Raw genomic sequence first — 13,497 nt, forward strand, 5'->3', positions numbered from 1 at the left:
AAAAACTTATTTTCTCAAATTTAAAAAGTTTATTTTTACAGATTAAACATGACTTTAATAGCATCACCACCACGAGCACTTGTTTCAAAAGCTTCTTCAACTTCTTTTTGAGAGAATCCAAACCTGTGTGTGATCAAAGGTTTCACATCAATCTTTCCACTTCTTAAGAACTCAAGACACAATGGCCATGTATTCTTGTAGCGAAATATGCCGATGACGTCGACTTCCCTGAACACATTTCGCCCGGAAAATTAGTGAGAGTAACAAAAGTTTAATCGGGAAAACAAACAACAACAACAACAACAACGTACTCAGTATACTCCCATAAGTGGGGTCTGGAGAGGGTAGGGTGTACGCTGGGCTTACCACTACCTTTGTAGAGTAGAAGGGTTGTTTCCGATAGAGCCCCGACTCCGTCTCGGAATACGATCAATATGAGCAATACCAACTAGAAATATAGAGAATTTCTAGTGCTTTCTTTTATTATTATTTTTGCTATTCTGTATAATTTCGGTCTACGACGAACTAAAATAGAGAGACATGATCAATGAGGATTCAGATAGTCGACTCTAACTTAGAAGGTTTCGTATCTAACTTTCCACTTCTCAAGAACTCGAGATATACAAGGCCATGCATTCTAAGTAAATGGCAAAAAGGATACAGAAACATGTGAACCGTAAGCTTATTGTTAGTGAAGAGTACCAAAGATTTAGTCGAGAAAAGATCTATATAAGCCTTTGTTACTCGGACTCTCAACAAAATAGTCACATTCGTGCCGGATCCGTAAAAATGTACTATTTTGGAGGATCTGATACACACTTGGTGACATTTTTGGTGACATTTTTGAAGAGTCCGAGTATCATAGGTATAAGCAATACCAATTAGTTGGGAATATATTTTATAATCATGCTAGTATGTTAACTTTAGATCCTATGATTTTTAGTAGTCTATTAGTCTTGTTTGAGATTTATATGCCAGTAAAAAAACATAAAAGGACTTCTAGTACTACTTATTTTTTATTTCGTATACTATTTGGTATACGACGAACTCAAACAAAGCGAGATGATCTGTGAGGATTCATATAGCCAAATCTAACTCAAGTAAGATTGATGCATAGTTGTACCTTGCAGCAGCTGGAGTGAGAGGAACGGTCATCTCATGATGTCCCATTCCCACCAAGCAAACTTTGCCACCTGGACGAGTTGCACCAAGGGCGGTCGACATAGTTTTGTTAAAGCCAGCACAGTCAAAACTCACATCGATTCCACCTCCCATCGCTTTCTGAATGTTTTCTATATCTGTAGCTACATCCTGTTCAAAAGTATCAGTCAGGGAAATGGAAAGAAACCGGCAACATCTTCAACTTTGATGTTTTTATATTCACGGGCGAATTTCACGTAATGGTCACTGAACTTTACTCACTATAATATTAAAGTCACGATACTATCTTGTCACAGAACTTTACCGCTATAATGGTTAAGTCACTAATTATATTAGTGTTATAGTCGGTAAAGTTCGGTTGATTAAGTTATTTTAATGAGACAAAATAGTTTTGTGACTTTATTGTTACAACGGACAAAGTTAGTGATCATACATGAAAGCAACTCGTGTATTCAGTCTCAAGAGTGCACATGAAGCATGGGAGATTAACAGCGATAACTTTGAAATTTGGATCCGCACCTGAAGATTGATTGAAACCTTGACGATGTCATCTGCTCCTAACTTCTTTGCAACAGAAAGACGATAGTCATCTACGTCCACAATTACAATTCTTGGGGCACCAAAAGCACGAGCAGCGAGCAGTGTGACAAGCCCGATTGGTCCAGCTCCCAGCACTAAAATGTTTGTCTCGGGACCAACATTTGCACGCCGACAAGCATGAACACCAACACTAAGTGGCTCACACATTGCTCCCTCCTCTAAACTTATATTATCCGGGAGCTTGAAACATAGATCTGCAGGATGGACTACCTGTTGGTGATCGAAAAGAAACCAGTGTTTTAGCTTTTAGCAAGGTCAAAAATTATTATCACTCGATAATCCCTGCATGCTGCACAATGCCTTTGTACGTAATTTTGTGTGACCTTGTACAATAAGCCTATGGAAAATTCGAGTACACTAACGAGTATATTCGGAGGGACAAACCAGCTCAATATCAATTCTATCATTTATGTAATCGACAAAAGTCCAAAAGGTACAAGATTTTAAAACTACTGACATATATTCCATCTTAATTAACCAGCGAAGGATGCATGTCGCATGACATATGCCACGAGTGACTACATGAAATCAATGTAGACAAAATGTCAAATCGTGAGAAAATTGATAGAAGTGGGTAAGCTTTTTACCTGATTTGCGAGAGAACCATGAACAGGGGGAGTAGCGAAGAACTTCATCTCGGGGCAGAGATTATATCGCCCTTCTTTGCAAAGATCACATCTCCAGCAACTAATTCCTGGCTCTAGCGCTACACGATCTCCAGGAACCAATGTCTTGACTTCACCGCCAACTTCCTCTATGATCCCAGCACATTCATGCCCAATCACCATTGGCTCTTTAACCACAAAATCCGCACACCTCATGGTCTGAAGTTCAAAATAGACTCTAGTTCATTATGTACTCCAAATTACACCAAAAACTCAATAAATGAACACACATCAAATTTCAGACACAAATTTGTGGTTGCTTTGCTCTCAAAACATCTGTAGTTTCTCTCTAACCAAACCACCCAGAGTATGAACATTGGCATTGTCCTCAACAACGCTTCAAGGCTCCAAGATACATTTTTGTTTGACTAGAATCAATGTACGATGTAGCCCAAGAAAATGTAACAGAACTTCACCATGTTACAATACACTTCATTTTGCTTTGCAAACAGCTAAGTTACTGGGACTACTCATAAATGTGGTTGGATTCATATCGTATCCCCCAAAAAAAACAACACGAGTGCGACAACATTTTTGGAGAGTCCGAGCAACATAGCAAACATGTATATGATGATATAGGTATGGACATTTCACATTAACCTTTCAAAGCCCAATAAAAACATTCTAAAAAAGATTGATGGTGATCATACCAATACCAGAAGCAAATTACACGTTTTGCTAGGTATACACCACAATCATATGCCATCATTGTAGAGTCAATGGAAACATAACCATAATATAGACCACACCACACCCACCAACCCTAAATCCCAACAAGAATTATTGACCATGAAGACAAGCTATCAAAATAGAGAATCAGTAGAAAGCTTTTACCTTGAGGTAATGAACATCACTTCCACAAATACCGACAGCCTTCATCCTAACTCTAACATCATGGGGTCCTATGAAGTAACAAATGTTAGTCCCTGTGTTCTTATCCAGAATAATTAAAACCAGAATCCATATGTAAACAGTAATGCTTAAACAGAAACAAAACCAGTAACATTTAAACCAAAGTTTATTCTGATCCCGCAGAATTCACTAGGTGTCTTTAAAGAATTTAATCCCCTCACATTACCCGAGGTATAGATTAATTCCTCACAGGATAGAATGGAATACCTTTGCCGGAATAGCAGTACCTCAAACTCTAGCAACGTTCGGACACAAAGACCAAAGCAAATCAGACGACAATGTTTTAATTTAAAAACAATGCAGAGGAAAGAGAAGAAGATACACTGGTTTACTCCCATTTAGATATCAGGGAATCCCACTGATTGATAAGCTAGTGGCAACAATATCATCATCAGGCAGAATTCAACTTGTAATATTGTCAAAATGCAGGCAGAATTCGGCACGTAAAATAAGTAATCTTTGTGTTCAAGCTTACTGGGCTCAATTCAGCACGTAAAACATGTCAAAATGCACGCAGAATTCAGCACGTAAAACATGTTGAGCACTTCAGTATCGTCATCAAGATTGTAAGACATACCTTTTGTTTTCAAGAGACTCTACTAAAGTGGCCCAGTGGTTTGAGCTTGGGACTTCCATGTTGGAGGTCTCAAGTTCGAAACCCCTTGCCAGCGAAAGCAAGGGGTTTGCCTTCTGGGTCGAGCTCGTCGCACCGGGCTTGCCTAGTGCGGGTTACCTCTCCTATGTGGTTTGCGAGCTATTGCATAGGAGCGGGGGTTTTACCCTGTGCGCACCCAAAGGGTAGCGGCTGCGGGTTTCCCTTGTCATCAAAAAAAAAAAAAGAGTCGAAGGTACATAATTGATATTTTACTTTATCATAAAGTTTATTCAATTTCTTTGTTCGTATATTTGTCATTCATGCTTATAATTATTAGCCTTGGACTAAATATATATATTTGCATTTTTTTTCTCCCTTTGTGCCTTTTTCATTAAAGCTCACACTTTATTTGCGCTTTGCACTTAAAGCCCCCAACAAACCTTGTTTTTCTATGCTTTTTGCTTTTGATAACACTACTATAAAAGCATACTATAGGAGCTATATTTGGTCAAATTATCAAACAAGACAGCTATACTAAAGACATTGAAACTCAATATTCGACTAGGAACCAGTTATTACTATATATTAACTTGAGATCGTTATAGAAACTTACAAACTTCATCTCATCAAAATGGGGTTTGACCCATTAAATAATACGGGTCATAACTCAACTCGCCCAACCTGACCAAAACATCTAATCAAAGTGAACTAAAAGTCAACCCCAAACTCCCAAAGTCAAATCTTTCAAACAAAATTCATAATTACAACAACAAACATACTCAATATAATTACACACAATGGAGTCTAAAAAGGATAGAGTATACATAGACCTTGCGACAAAATAACGATTACAATAAATATAAGTTCAAGAAAGAGTAGATTAAAAAAAATACCCAAAGCAGGGAGATTGAAAGGCTGAATCTTGAGGGTGTTAACACCAAGAAGCCAAGCAGCCATGTTTTCATCACTTCCCCCTTTACCCATTAGAACAAAAAGGGGTTTTCAAGATTTGATTTTTTTTCTCTTCTATCTAAACAACAACACAAAAAGGGGCAAATCAAGATTTGATTTTGCTCTTCTATCTAAAGACGGTTTTCAAAAATTGATTTTTTTTTTGTTGATTTCAATTTTTGGGTGAATTTGTGTAGTTTTTTTGTGAATATTATTGAATGTGGATAAGAAGAAAATACTCAGATTGTAAAAATCAATATTGTGGGCATTACTAAAATGGTTTCTTGTTTAGATAAAGATTGGCTTTTTGTCTTGAGTTAGTGCCATTTTTTTTTCAATAGATGCCACTCAAGTTCTATTTGAAAGTAACCGACATGGATAGTGATGTAGTAATGAGACTATTTTACTTTGAGTGAGAAGGTTTGAATTTGAGTTTTGTTATAGAGAAAATTTTGTTAGGAACGTCACAATGAACATTATAGTGTGTGATTTAGATTTAACGGAAAAGGATCAAAATTGCCTCTAAACTATGCGAAATAGACCACTTATACCCTCCATTACATTTTGGGATCAAAAATATCCCCGCAGTTATCCCAAGAGACCACAAATACCCTCAAGAGTTAACATCTCAATTTTTTAGTGACGTGGCAAGCCACATGGGACTAATCCCTCCACCTAAGCATTACCAACTAAGATTCACTACAAAAGAACTTGACTTTTGGTGGCGACAAAGTCGCCACAAAACCCCAAAATATTGCCATTAAAGGTTATAAGTGATTTTTAGTGGCGACTAAGGCTCCAACAATCATTCGCTAGTAAAACCTATTTTTTCAACAAAAAAATAATTAATTTTCGATTGCGACCTAATTTTCTAAAATAAATAACTTGCAATATCCATATTAAAAACATCTAATATTATTACGAAAAATAATCAAAATTACTTCTCGATTCAAATCTCCTACTATATATATATAATACATCATTGTACATTTTATACATTTACATATGACATAAAAATTAAACATATAGTGTCTTCAAACTCCTATTTAATCGATATCATATTTGGTTTTTTAAAAACAATGAAGAAAAAAACACAAAATTAGAATTTAATGTTAAAAACTTTTAGTGACGATTTTCTGGGCTTTTGTGGCGACTGTTGTTGCCGCTAAAGGTCTAGTTCTTAAGTAGTGAATCCTAGTTGACAACGCTTAGGTGGAAAGATTAGTCCCACGTGGCTTGCCACGTCAACAAAAATTTGAGGTGTTAACTCTTGAGGGTATTTGTGGTCTCTTAGGATAACAGCAGGGGCATTTTTTATCCCAAAATGTAACGAAGAGTATAAATAGTCTATTTCATATAGTTTTGGGGCAATTTTGATCCTTTTCCGTAGATTTAATTACTTTTTTAATGTGAATTTGAAATACTGAGTGAAAAAACAAAAAAAATGACTTTAAGTATGAAAAAACTATAGGCTTGATACATGACATGACATGACATGTCCAACAAATTTTATTTAGACATTTATTGTAATTGAGTGACTCAATATATAATAAAAAATTTATATTCTATAGTTTTTGTTCGAATTTTGAAAAAAAAAGTGTAGTTTAAGTGTGTCAGATAAATTAACCACATTAACTATATCATCTTTTTTAATTATACATCATCTTCAATTGAAATTAGATCCTGAGTTACTAAAGGCTTATTAAGACTAACTCGTACAGTTAAAAAATATGGGTTATTTTAAATAATTGATTTATCTACATGATGAATATTTGAAAATACACGCTAAAAGAAAATTCAAAATTTGAACTAAAGATGCTTAATATATATATTTGGGAAAAGACACAAGTGCCCCCTACGCTATGATCGAAATTTCAAAGACACACATTAACTAAACTAATGTCATGTTACCCCTGAACTCATTTGTTTTTTAATTTTATACACCTTTTGGCTAACGTGACGCATTCTGTGACTCCACACAGTTGAGGTGCGTGGAGATGTTTGAAAGCCACATAAACTAAAAAGGTGTATAAAATTGCAAAAAAAAAAAATGGATTTAGGGGTAATAGGACCTTAGTTTAGTTAAGGTGTGTCTGTGAGATTTCGGTCATAGTGTAGGGGATGCTTGTGCCTTATACCTATATATTTTACTATGTCTTCTGTTGAAATATGTTATAGTAATTTGAATGTCCAAATAAAATTTATTTGTAAATTTAAGAAACTGTCAATGTATACCTCATCATTATGAGGATTTGAGGGAAGTCTGTAATTGTTTTTGTCAGTTTTTTAACAGTAGTTAACAGAAAGAATGTTTATGCAAGTTTTGAAATAATTAAAAAATGTTTTTCGTTCACAATTATACTATAATGATGTACCTAAGTTTAAGTTATATTTGAGGGATGAATTTAGCCTAAAATTCGGCAATTAATATTAAGGAATGATACGATTGCGGAACAAATTCACATAAATCCGTAAAAACTCTAACTCATTCTAACCGCGTAAACAAAATAAAAGTCTCATTTTCAACTCGTCCCATCTCATCTCATCCCATCCAAATTTGACCCGACCCGACCCGACCCACGTAATTATAATATCTTTTTAGTGACTAATGATATGAAGAAAAAAAAAACCGGCCTCATATTTTCAGCCATGGCTTCCTTCTTCGGACCCTCTAATCCAATTCCTCCATCATCATTCGGACCCCCAAGAACCGACCCGTTAACCCGCCGGAATGACCCGTTAACCCACCGGAAAGTTAGCGTACCCGGATCCAAACCGGATTCTTCTTCAATGGAGGTTGAGAAGCTGAAGGTGAAGGAAGCAAAGGAAAGGAAAGAGGAAACGAACAAAAAGATAGCTTCACAGAAAGCTGTATCGATTATTCTTCGAAGAGAAGCTGCAAAAGCAGTGATTGAGTATAAGAAGAAGAAAGGGAATTCGAAGAAATTATTGCCTCGTACTGTTCTTGAAGCTCTTCATGAACGTATTACTGCTTTGCGTTGGGAATCTGCTCTTAAGGTGCGTGTTTTTCATTGTTAATTTTGGAACCCCAAATGGGAATTTTGAGTTTTTTCACTCTTTTTGGTTGTTAATTTTGGAACCCAAATGGGGATTTTGAGTTTGTTTCACTCTTTTTGGTTCTTAATTTTGGAACTTGGAATGAGGTAGGTACTATTGTAACTGCATATTGTACATCACATTTGAAGCACATGTTCAGTTTTTGTGCTCTTTGTTTCTTAATTTTGGAATCCAAGTTGGAATTTTTCTGGGAATTGATAGTCATAGTGCATTTTTTTGTCTGCACCATTGTAACTGCATATTGTACGCCATATTGAGCTTTCATATTTTTGTTACTAACTTTTTTTTTGTGGGGAAGGGGAAATGGGGGAAGGGAATCGAACTCTCATGAAAGTTAAGGTAGCTAACCAACTACGCCACGTATTGTTTGGATGGTTATTACCTATTGTTTCATAATGTATTGTGTTGAGTACAATGTTTGGATAGATTGTATTGTTTTCCGTCATTACGTAATGTCACACTTCAACAATTTAAATGATAAATCTACGAGAAAAGTAAAGTACGAGGTAGAACTAGGTCGAAAATGTACGATAAAGGATGAAATAAGATAATTAAATAATAAGAAAAGATAAAATGAGAAGAATATATTAAGGTAACGGCGCAATCACACCAAATCAGTTGTTACATAAAATGGAACTTTCCGTTGTTACCTAACTATGGATTTTAAACGATACGATACAACACAATTTAAGTAACAATCAAAACAAACATAGTATTTGAACTAATAATACAATACAATACAATAGGTAACAACGATTCAAACAAGGTGTAACAAATTCCCCTTTGTTTCATAACTTTGGAATCCAAGTTGGAGTTGGTGTGGTTTTTTTATCTGAACTGAGAAAGGTACAATAATAACTGCATATTGCACAACAAATTTGAAGCACAGACTATATTTTTGTGCTCGTTGTTTCTTTACTTTGGAATTCAAGATGGAGTTTTGATAGTTCAGAAACATTTGCTTATGGTTGCCAGTGTTGCTAAATTCTGTAGAGACGCGCAAGAACCTATCCATTATTATCGTGAATTTTTTTTTCCATCAGGTCTTTGAACTCCTCCAGGAGCAGTTGTGGTACAGGCCCAATCCGGGCATTTATATCAAATTAATTGTCATGCTTGGAAAATGTAAGGAACCTGAGAAAGCTCAATCTTTATTCGAGATGATGGTGGAGGAAGGCTGTGTCGTGAATCAAGAAGCTTACACTGCTCTTTTGTCCGCCTATAGCCGTAGTGGTCGCTTTCACGAAGCTTTTTCTATCCTGGAAGAGATGAAGAACATTCCGAACTGCCTCCCCGATGTCTTCACATATAGCATCCTGATAAAATCCTGCCTGCAGGTTTATGACTTCGACAAAGTGCAAATCCTGCTTTCCGACATGGAATGCATGGGGATCAAGGCCAATACAGTAACATATAATACTCTTATTGATTCCTATGGCAAAGCGAAAAGGTTTGATTGCTATTCGTTGTTATGGTTCTATTCATTGGAAGTTCTAATTATAACACAACTAGAAATGAGTTTCTATCAACTTACGAAATCCGAAATGAGAGATGAAACAACTGAAACACATTATGTAGATTATCAGATCGAAAACCTTAAGCTGCACAATCATATCTAACTTGGGTTTTGTCATTTGTGACATCTTTGCTGTGAAAATGTTTTTGTATACTTGATTATCATTTTCTCGAGGCAGGTGCCTGGCATTAGTTTCTATGATAGCGAAATTGATTCTTTTCTTTGATTGCCAAAGGTTCAAAGAGATGGAATCCACACTTGTTGAAATGCTGCGGCGAAGAGACTGTAAGCCAGATGTGTGGACCATGAACTCAACATTGAGAGCATTTGGTGGCAGCGGGCAAATAGAAATGATGGAAAAATGCTATGAGAAGTTTCAGAGTGCTGGAATTGAACCTAGTATCAAGACATTCAACATACTCTTAGATTCATACGGGAAAACAGAAAATTACGAGAAAATGGGTGCTGTGATGGAGTTTATGCAGAAATATCATTTTTCATGGACCATAGTTACTTACAATATCGTAATAGATGCATTTGGAAGGGCTGGAGATTTAAAGCAAATGGAATTTCTTTTTAGGCTGATGCAGTCTGAGAGGATAAAACCAAACTGTGTTACTCTTTGTTCTCTTGTAAGAGCTTATGGGAAAGCTGGTAAAGCTGAAAAACTTGGAGCTGTTTTGCGGTTTATTGAGAATTCTGACGTGGCACTTGACACCGTGTTTTTTAACTGCCTAGTGGATGCATATGGGATGATGGGATGCTTCACAGAGTTGAAAGGGGTGCTCGAGATGATGGAACAAAGTGGATGTAAGCCAGATAAGATAACATACAGAAGTATGATTAAAGCATATTCAATAAATGGAATGACTAACAAAGCATCAGAACTCCGAAACCTACTTGCCTCGTTGGAGAAGGCACGATAGCTTCATAGTTCAAAGACTAGCAATAGCAATGAGCCAAAATGTGATTCTGTGCATCACGAGTTCTTTGGTCAGATAACTTCTGAGCCACTGTTGTAAGTGGCTTCAGAAATGGTTGAAAGACATTGTTCTTGGTGGCCTTAACATTGAACTGAATGCTGTCAGCAAAGGAAAAGGATTGTCGTTTATCAGCTAACATCACCAATGAAAACGATCAGGTAAATTGTTAACGTGCCTTGATATGCAAACAGTTTTGCTGTACATCATCTAACGAGAACTTTCCTTATCAACTTATTATCTCTAAATGCATACCGATGAATTTCCACAAGCTCTTTTTAACAAGATATTTGCAAAATATCCTTGGTATTTCACTATATTGAGATAATAGTTCATTGTGCACCTGCTGATTTATTTGTCTTCGTTTTCATGTAAACTACTCGTTTTCTTCTTCTCCGAGATAGAGTTTAACGTTTGACTGTGTTTTGATATCTCTGAAACGGAATTTCTTGCTCTTGTTAGTTGGAACTGGACCGCAGTGGAGACGAGCAGTCAATGATTTCACAAGCTCTGGCTTCACAGAATCTTGAAGCTCAATTGAAGTAGCAGGTCTTGGACAGCAATCAAAGGATTATCTTTCTCAAATGTGTTTTTAGGAACTGTTTGTTAAGGTCCTCTGTAGATATGTAGATATGTTGTTCAGACTCTCCAAAAATGTTGTCACACCCGTGTCGGACTACTTTTAAAGGATCCAACACACATCAGATGACATTTCTTTGAAGAGTCCAAACAACATAGCTCTAAAGTTGTATATTGTTCAACATCATATGGATCAATATATTCAGACAAATAAAACATTGCAGTTACTAAGATTCCATTCTTGATTTTAGGGAAGCGCAAAAACACTAAGTGATTTCTTCTCGTTAGTCTATCACAGTCCTTTCTTTCATTCGAATTTGAGATCAGCAATATGAGCATGTTGATGACATTCTTGAAAAATTCGAACAACATAGCTCTAAAGTTGTATATTGCTCAACATCATATGGATCAATATATTCAGACAAATAAAACATTGCAGTTACTAAGATTCCATTCTTGATTTTAGGGAAGCACGAAAACACCAAGTGATTTCTTCTCGTTAGTCTATTACAGTCATTTTTTCATTCAAATTCGAGATCAACAATATGAGCATGTTGATGACATTCTTGAAAAGTCCGAAGAACATAGCTCTAAAGTTGTATATTGCTCAACATCATATGGATCAAAATATTCAGACAAATAAAGTTCTATATTGCTCAACATCATATGTATCAATATATTCAGACAAATAAAACATTGGAGTTATTAAGATTCCATTCTTGACTTTAGGGAAGCGCGAAAAGACCAAGAGATTTCTTCTTGTTAGTATAATCACAGTCCTTTCTTTCATTCGAATTTGAGATCAACAATATGAGCAAGTTCACATAAGAGTAGTAATATCTAGATCATTTTACAACATATCAAAATTCTAATCTTATTAGAGGAGCCTCATAAACTCTACTTTGTTTATTTACCAACATTGAATAATAGGACAACTATGCTAGATGGTAAATACTTTGAGTATTTCAAATATCTATCATTCATTGATTTGACATAAAGATAAGATATCAATACATATTTATCCATACTAGATAATGATTTGGAGATTGACAATAAATTGCTCTTGCATGTATTGTGTTAATTTTCTTTGTATAGTTATAATTTTACCAAGAAGTCAAACAAGACAATGAAATGAGAGAAAAAGAAAGAAAGATACTAAGCAACAAATTGAACACATAATCCCAAAATTAGTTTTTCAAATTCCAAAAGTTAGTATTTTTATTGCCAAGAAATTAGGCAGGACAATGACAAACAATGAAAAGTCAAAAGTCTCAAACACAAAAAGAAAATTATATAAAAATAAATAAATGCTATGACCCTAAAAAAACTAGTAAATTTCAAGAAAACATAAAAGAGAATTGCAATTTTGGCTCCTCACACATAGATAAATCTCTAATTTTGGTCCTCAACTTATAGATTGAACACAATGACACAATACCTTTGCTTCTTGTAGTAGTTGTTTTTTGTGATTCAAGCTTCAATATCGAATTAGTTGGGATCGGCTATAAAAAATTTCATTGGTCATATTTTTCTAATCAAATCAATGTAATGATAAAAATGTTAATGTGTTCAAAAGAGACAAAGGAAGTCCTTAATTGGACAACCTAATAATGCAGAGGTAACAATATAATTGATTTAGATTTTATGATGATTATGATGACATAGGTGGTTTGTGATGAAGATTGTGATGGTGGAGTTGGTTGACATTAATAGTTGACGATATTGATGGTGGTGACTGAAAAATGTGTGGTGGATTATAAGGTGTTGGTGGTAGTTAGCAGTGGTGAAGATGATTTGTAGTAAAGATTAACCATAGTAGTGATAGTGGTTGATGGTGATGACGGAGGTGGCAACAACGACGATGACAATATATTTAATCATAATAATAGAGGTGTGTGATTGGTAGTGATGGTAATTGTCAATGATGACTGTGATAACAAAGGTGGTTGATTGTTGGTGAGGTTGATGTTGGTAGTTATAATGATAGATGTGGTTTATAACAATGGAGTTGGTTGATGTTAGCAGTTGACAGTGTTGATGGTGATCAAAGAATGTCTGATTAACGATGCTATTTGTGGTAGTTGACAATGGTGTTAATTGTGATTGTGGAGATAGTTGCTAGTAGGAGTTGACCGTAATAGCGCTAATGATTGATAATGATGGTGGTGATGATCGCGACAATGAATATAATTATAATGATGGAGGAGGTAAATATGATAGCGACTGACAATAGTTGTTGCCATCTATGGTAATTGTGATGACATAAATGATTGGTATGGTGGCGGATAGTTGACGATGGTGGTCATGGTTGACAACGACTGTGATTACAAATGTGGTTAGTAGTGATAGTTTGCAGTTATGCACAAAGTGTCAACGAAAAGTCGAAAATTATTCAAAAAATTTAAACTCTATTCAGAACAAATAAATACTTCAATTTAAAACTTAAATAGGGACAAAGTG

At 35.4% G+C, this 13,497-nt stretch overlaps 2 protein-coding genes across 2 annotated transcripts; one reads left to right on the forward strand and one right to left on the reverse strand.

Moving 5' to 3' along the window:
* On the reverse strand, positions 1 to 5,193 carry LOC125872848 (sorbitol dehydrogenase). Its single transcript, XM_049553649.1, has 6 exons — positions 4,827 to 5,193; positions 3,261 to 3,328; positions 2,349 to 2,585; positions 1,681 to 1,971; positions 1,124 to 1,311; positions 1 to 228 (listed from the first exon to the last, which is right to left on the reverse strand). Exons 1-6 carry the CDS (start codon positions 4,915 to 4,917, stop codon positions 36 to 38), a joined length of 1,068 nt encoding a protein of 355 aa, XP_049409606.1. The 5' UTR covers positions 4,918 to 5,193; the 3' UTR covers positions 1 to 35.
* A 2,313-nt stretch (positions 5,194 to 7,506) lies between these two features.
* On the forward strand, positions 7,507 to 11,292 carry LOC125872792 (pentatricopeptide repeat-containing protein At5g48730, chloroplastic). The gene is made up of 4 exons (XM_049553588.1): positions 7,507 to 7,902; positions 9,006 to 9,412; positions 9,714 to 10,619; positions 10,921 to 11,292. Exons 1-3 carry the CDS (start codon positions 7,534 to 7,536, stop codon positions 10,402 to 10,404), a joined length of 1,467 nt encoding a protein of 488 aa, XP_049409545.1. The 5' UTR covers positions 7,507 to 7,533; the 3' UTR covers positions 10,405 to 10,619; positions 10,921 to 11,292.
* Positions 11,293 to 13,497: the final 2,205 nt, after the last annotated feature.

The sequence above is a fragment of the Solanum stenotomum genome, chromosome 1 (assembly GCF_019186545.1).
Source record: "Solanum stenotomum isolate F172 chromosome 1, ASM1918654v1, whole genome shotgun sequence".
In the NCBI taxonomy this organism is placed as follows: Eukaryota; Viridiplantae; Streptophyta; class Magnoliopsida; order Solanales; family Solanaceae; genus Solanum; species Solanum stenotomum.

Coding starts and splice junctions, on each gene's coding strand:
- LOC125872792 (XM_049553588.1), top strand. CDS start 7,534: ATGGCTTCCTTCTTCGGACCCTCTAATCCAATTCCTCCATCATCATTC. Junction 7,903..9,005: donor GTTGGGAATCTGCTCTTAAG/GTGCGTGTTTTT, acceptor TTTTTCCATCAG/GTCTTTGAACTCCTCCAGGA. Junction 9,413..9,713: donor TCCTATGGCAAAGCGAAAAG/GTTTGATTGCTA, acceptor TGATTGCCAAAG/GTTCAAAGAGATGGAATCCA.
- LOC125872848 (XM_049553649.1), bottom strand. CDS start 4,917: ATGGGTAAAGGGGGAAGTGATGAAAACATGGCTGCTTGGCTTCTTGGT. Junction 1,972..2,348: donor ATGGTTCTCTCGCAAATCAG/GTAAAAAGCTTA, acceptor GATCACCAACAG/GTAGTCCATCCTGCAGATCT. Junction 1,312..1,680: donor AGGTTTCAATCAATCTTCAG/GTGCGGATCCAA, acceptor ACTTTTGAACAG/GATGTAGCTACAGATATAGA.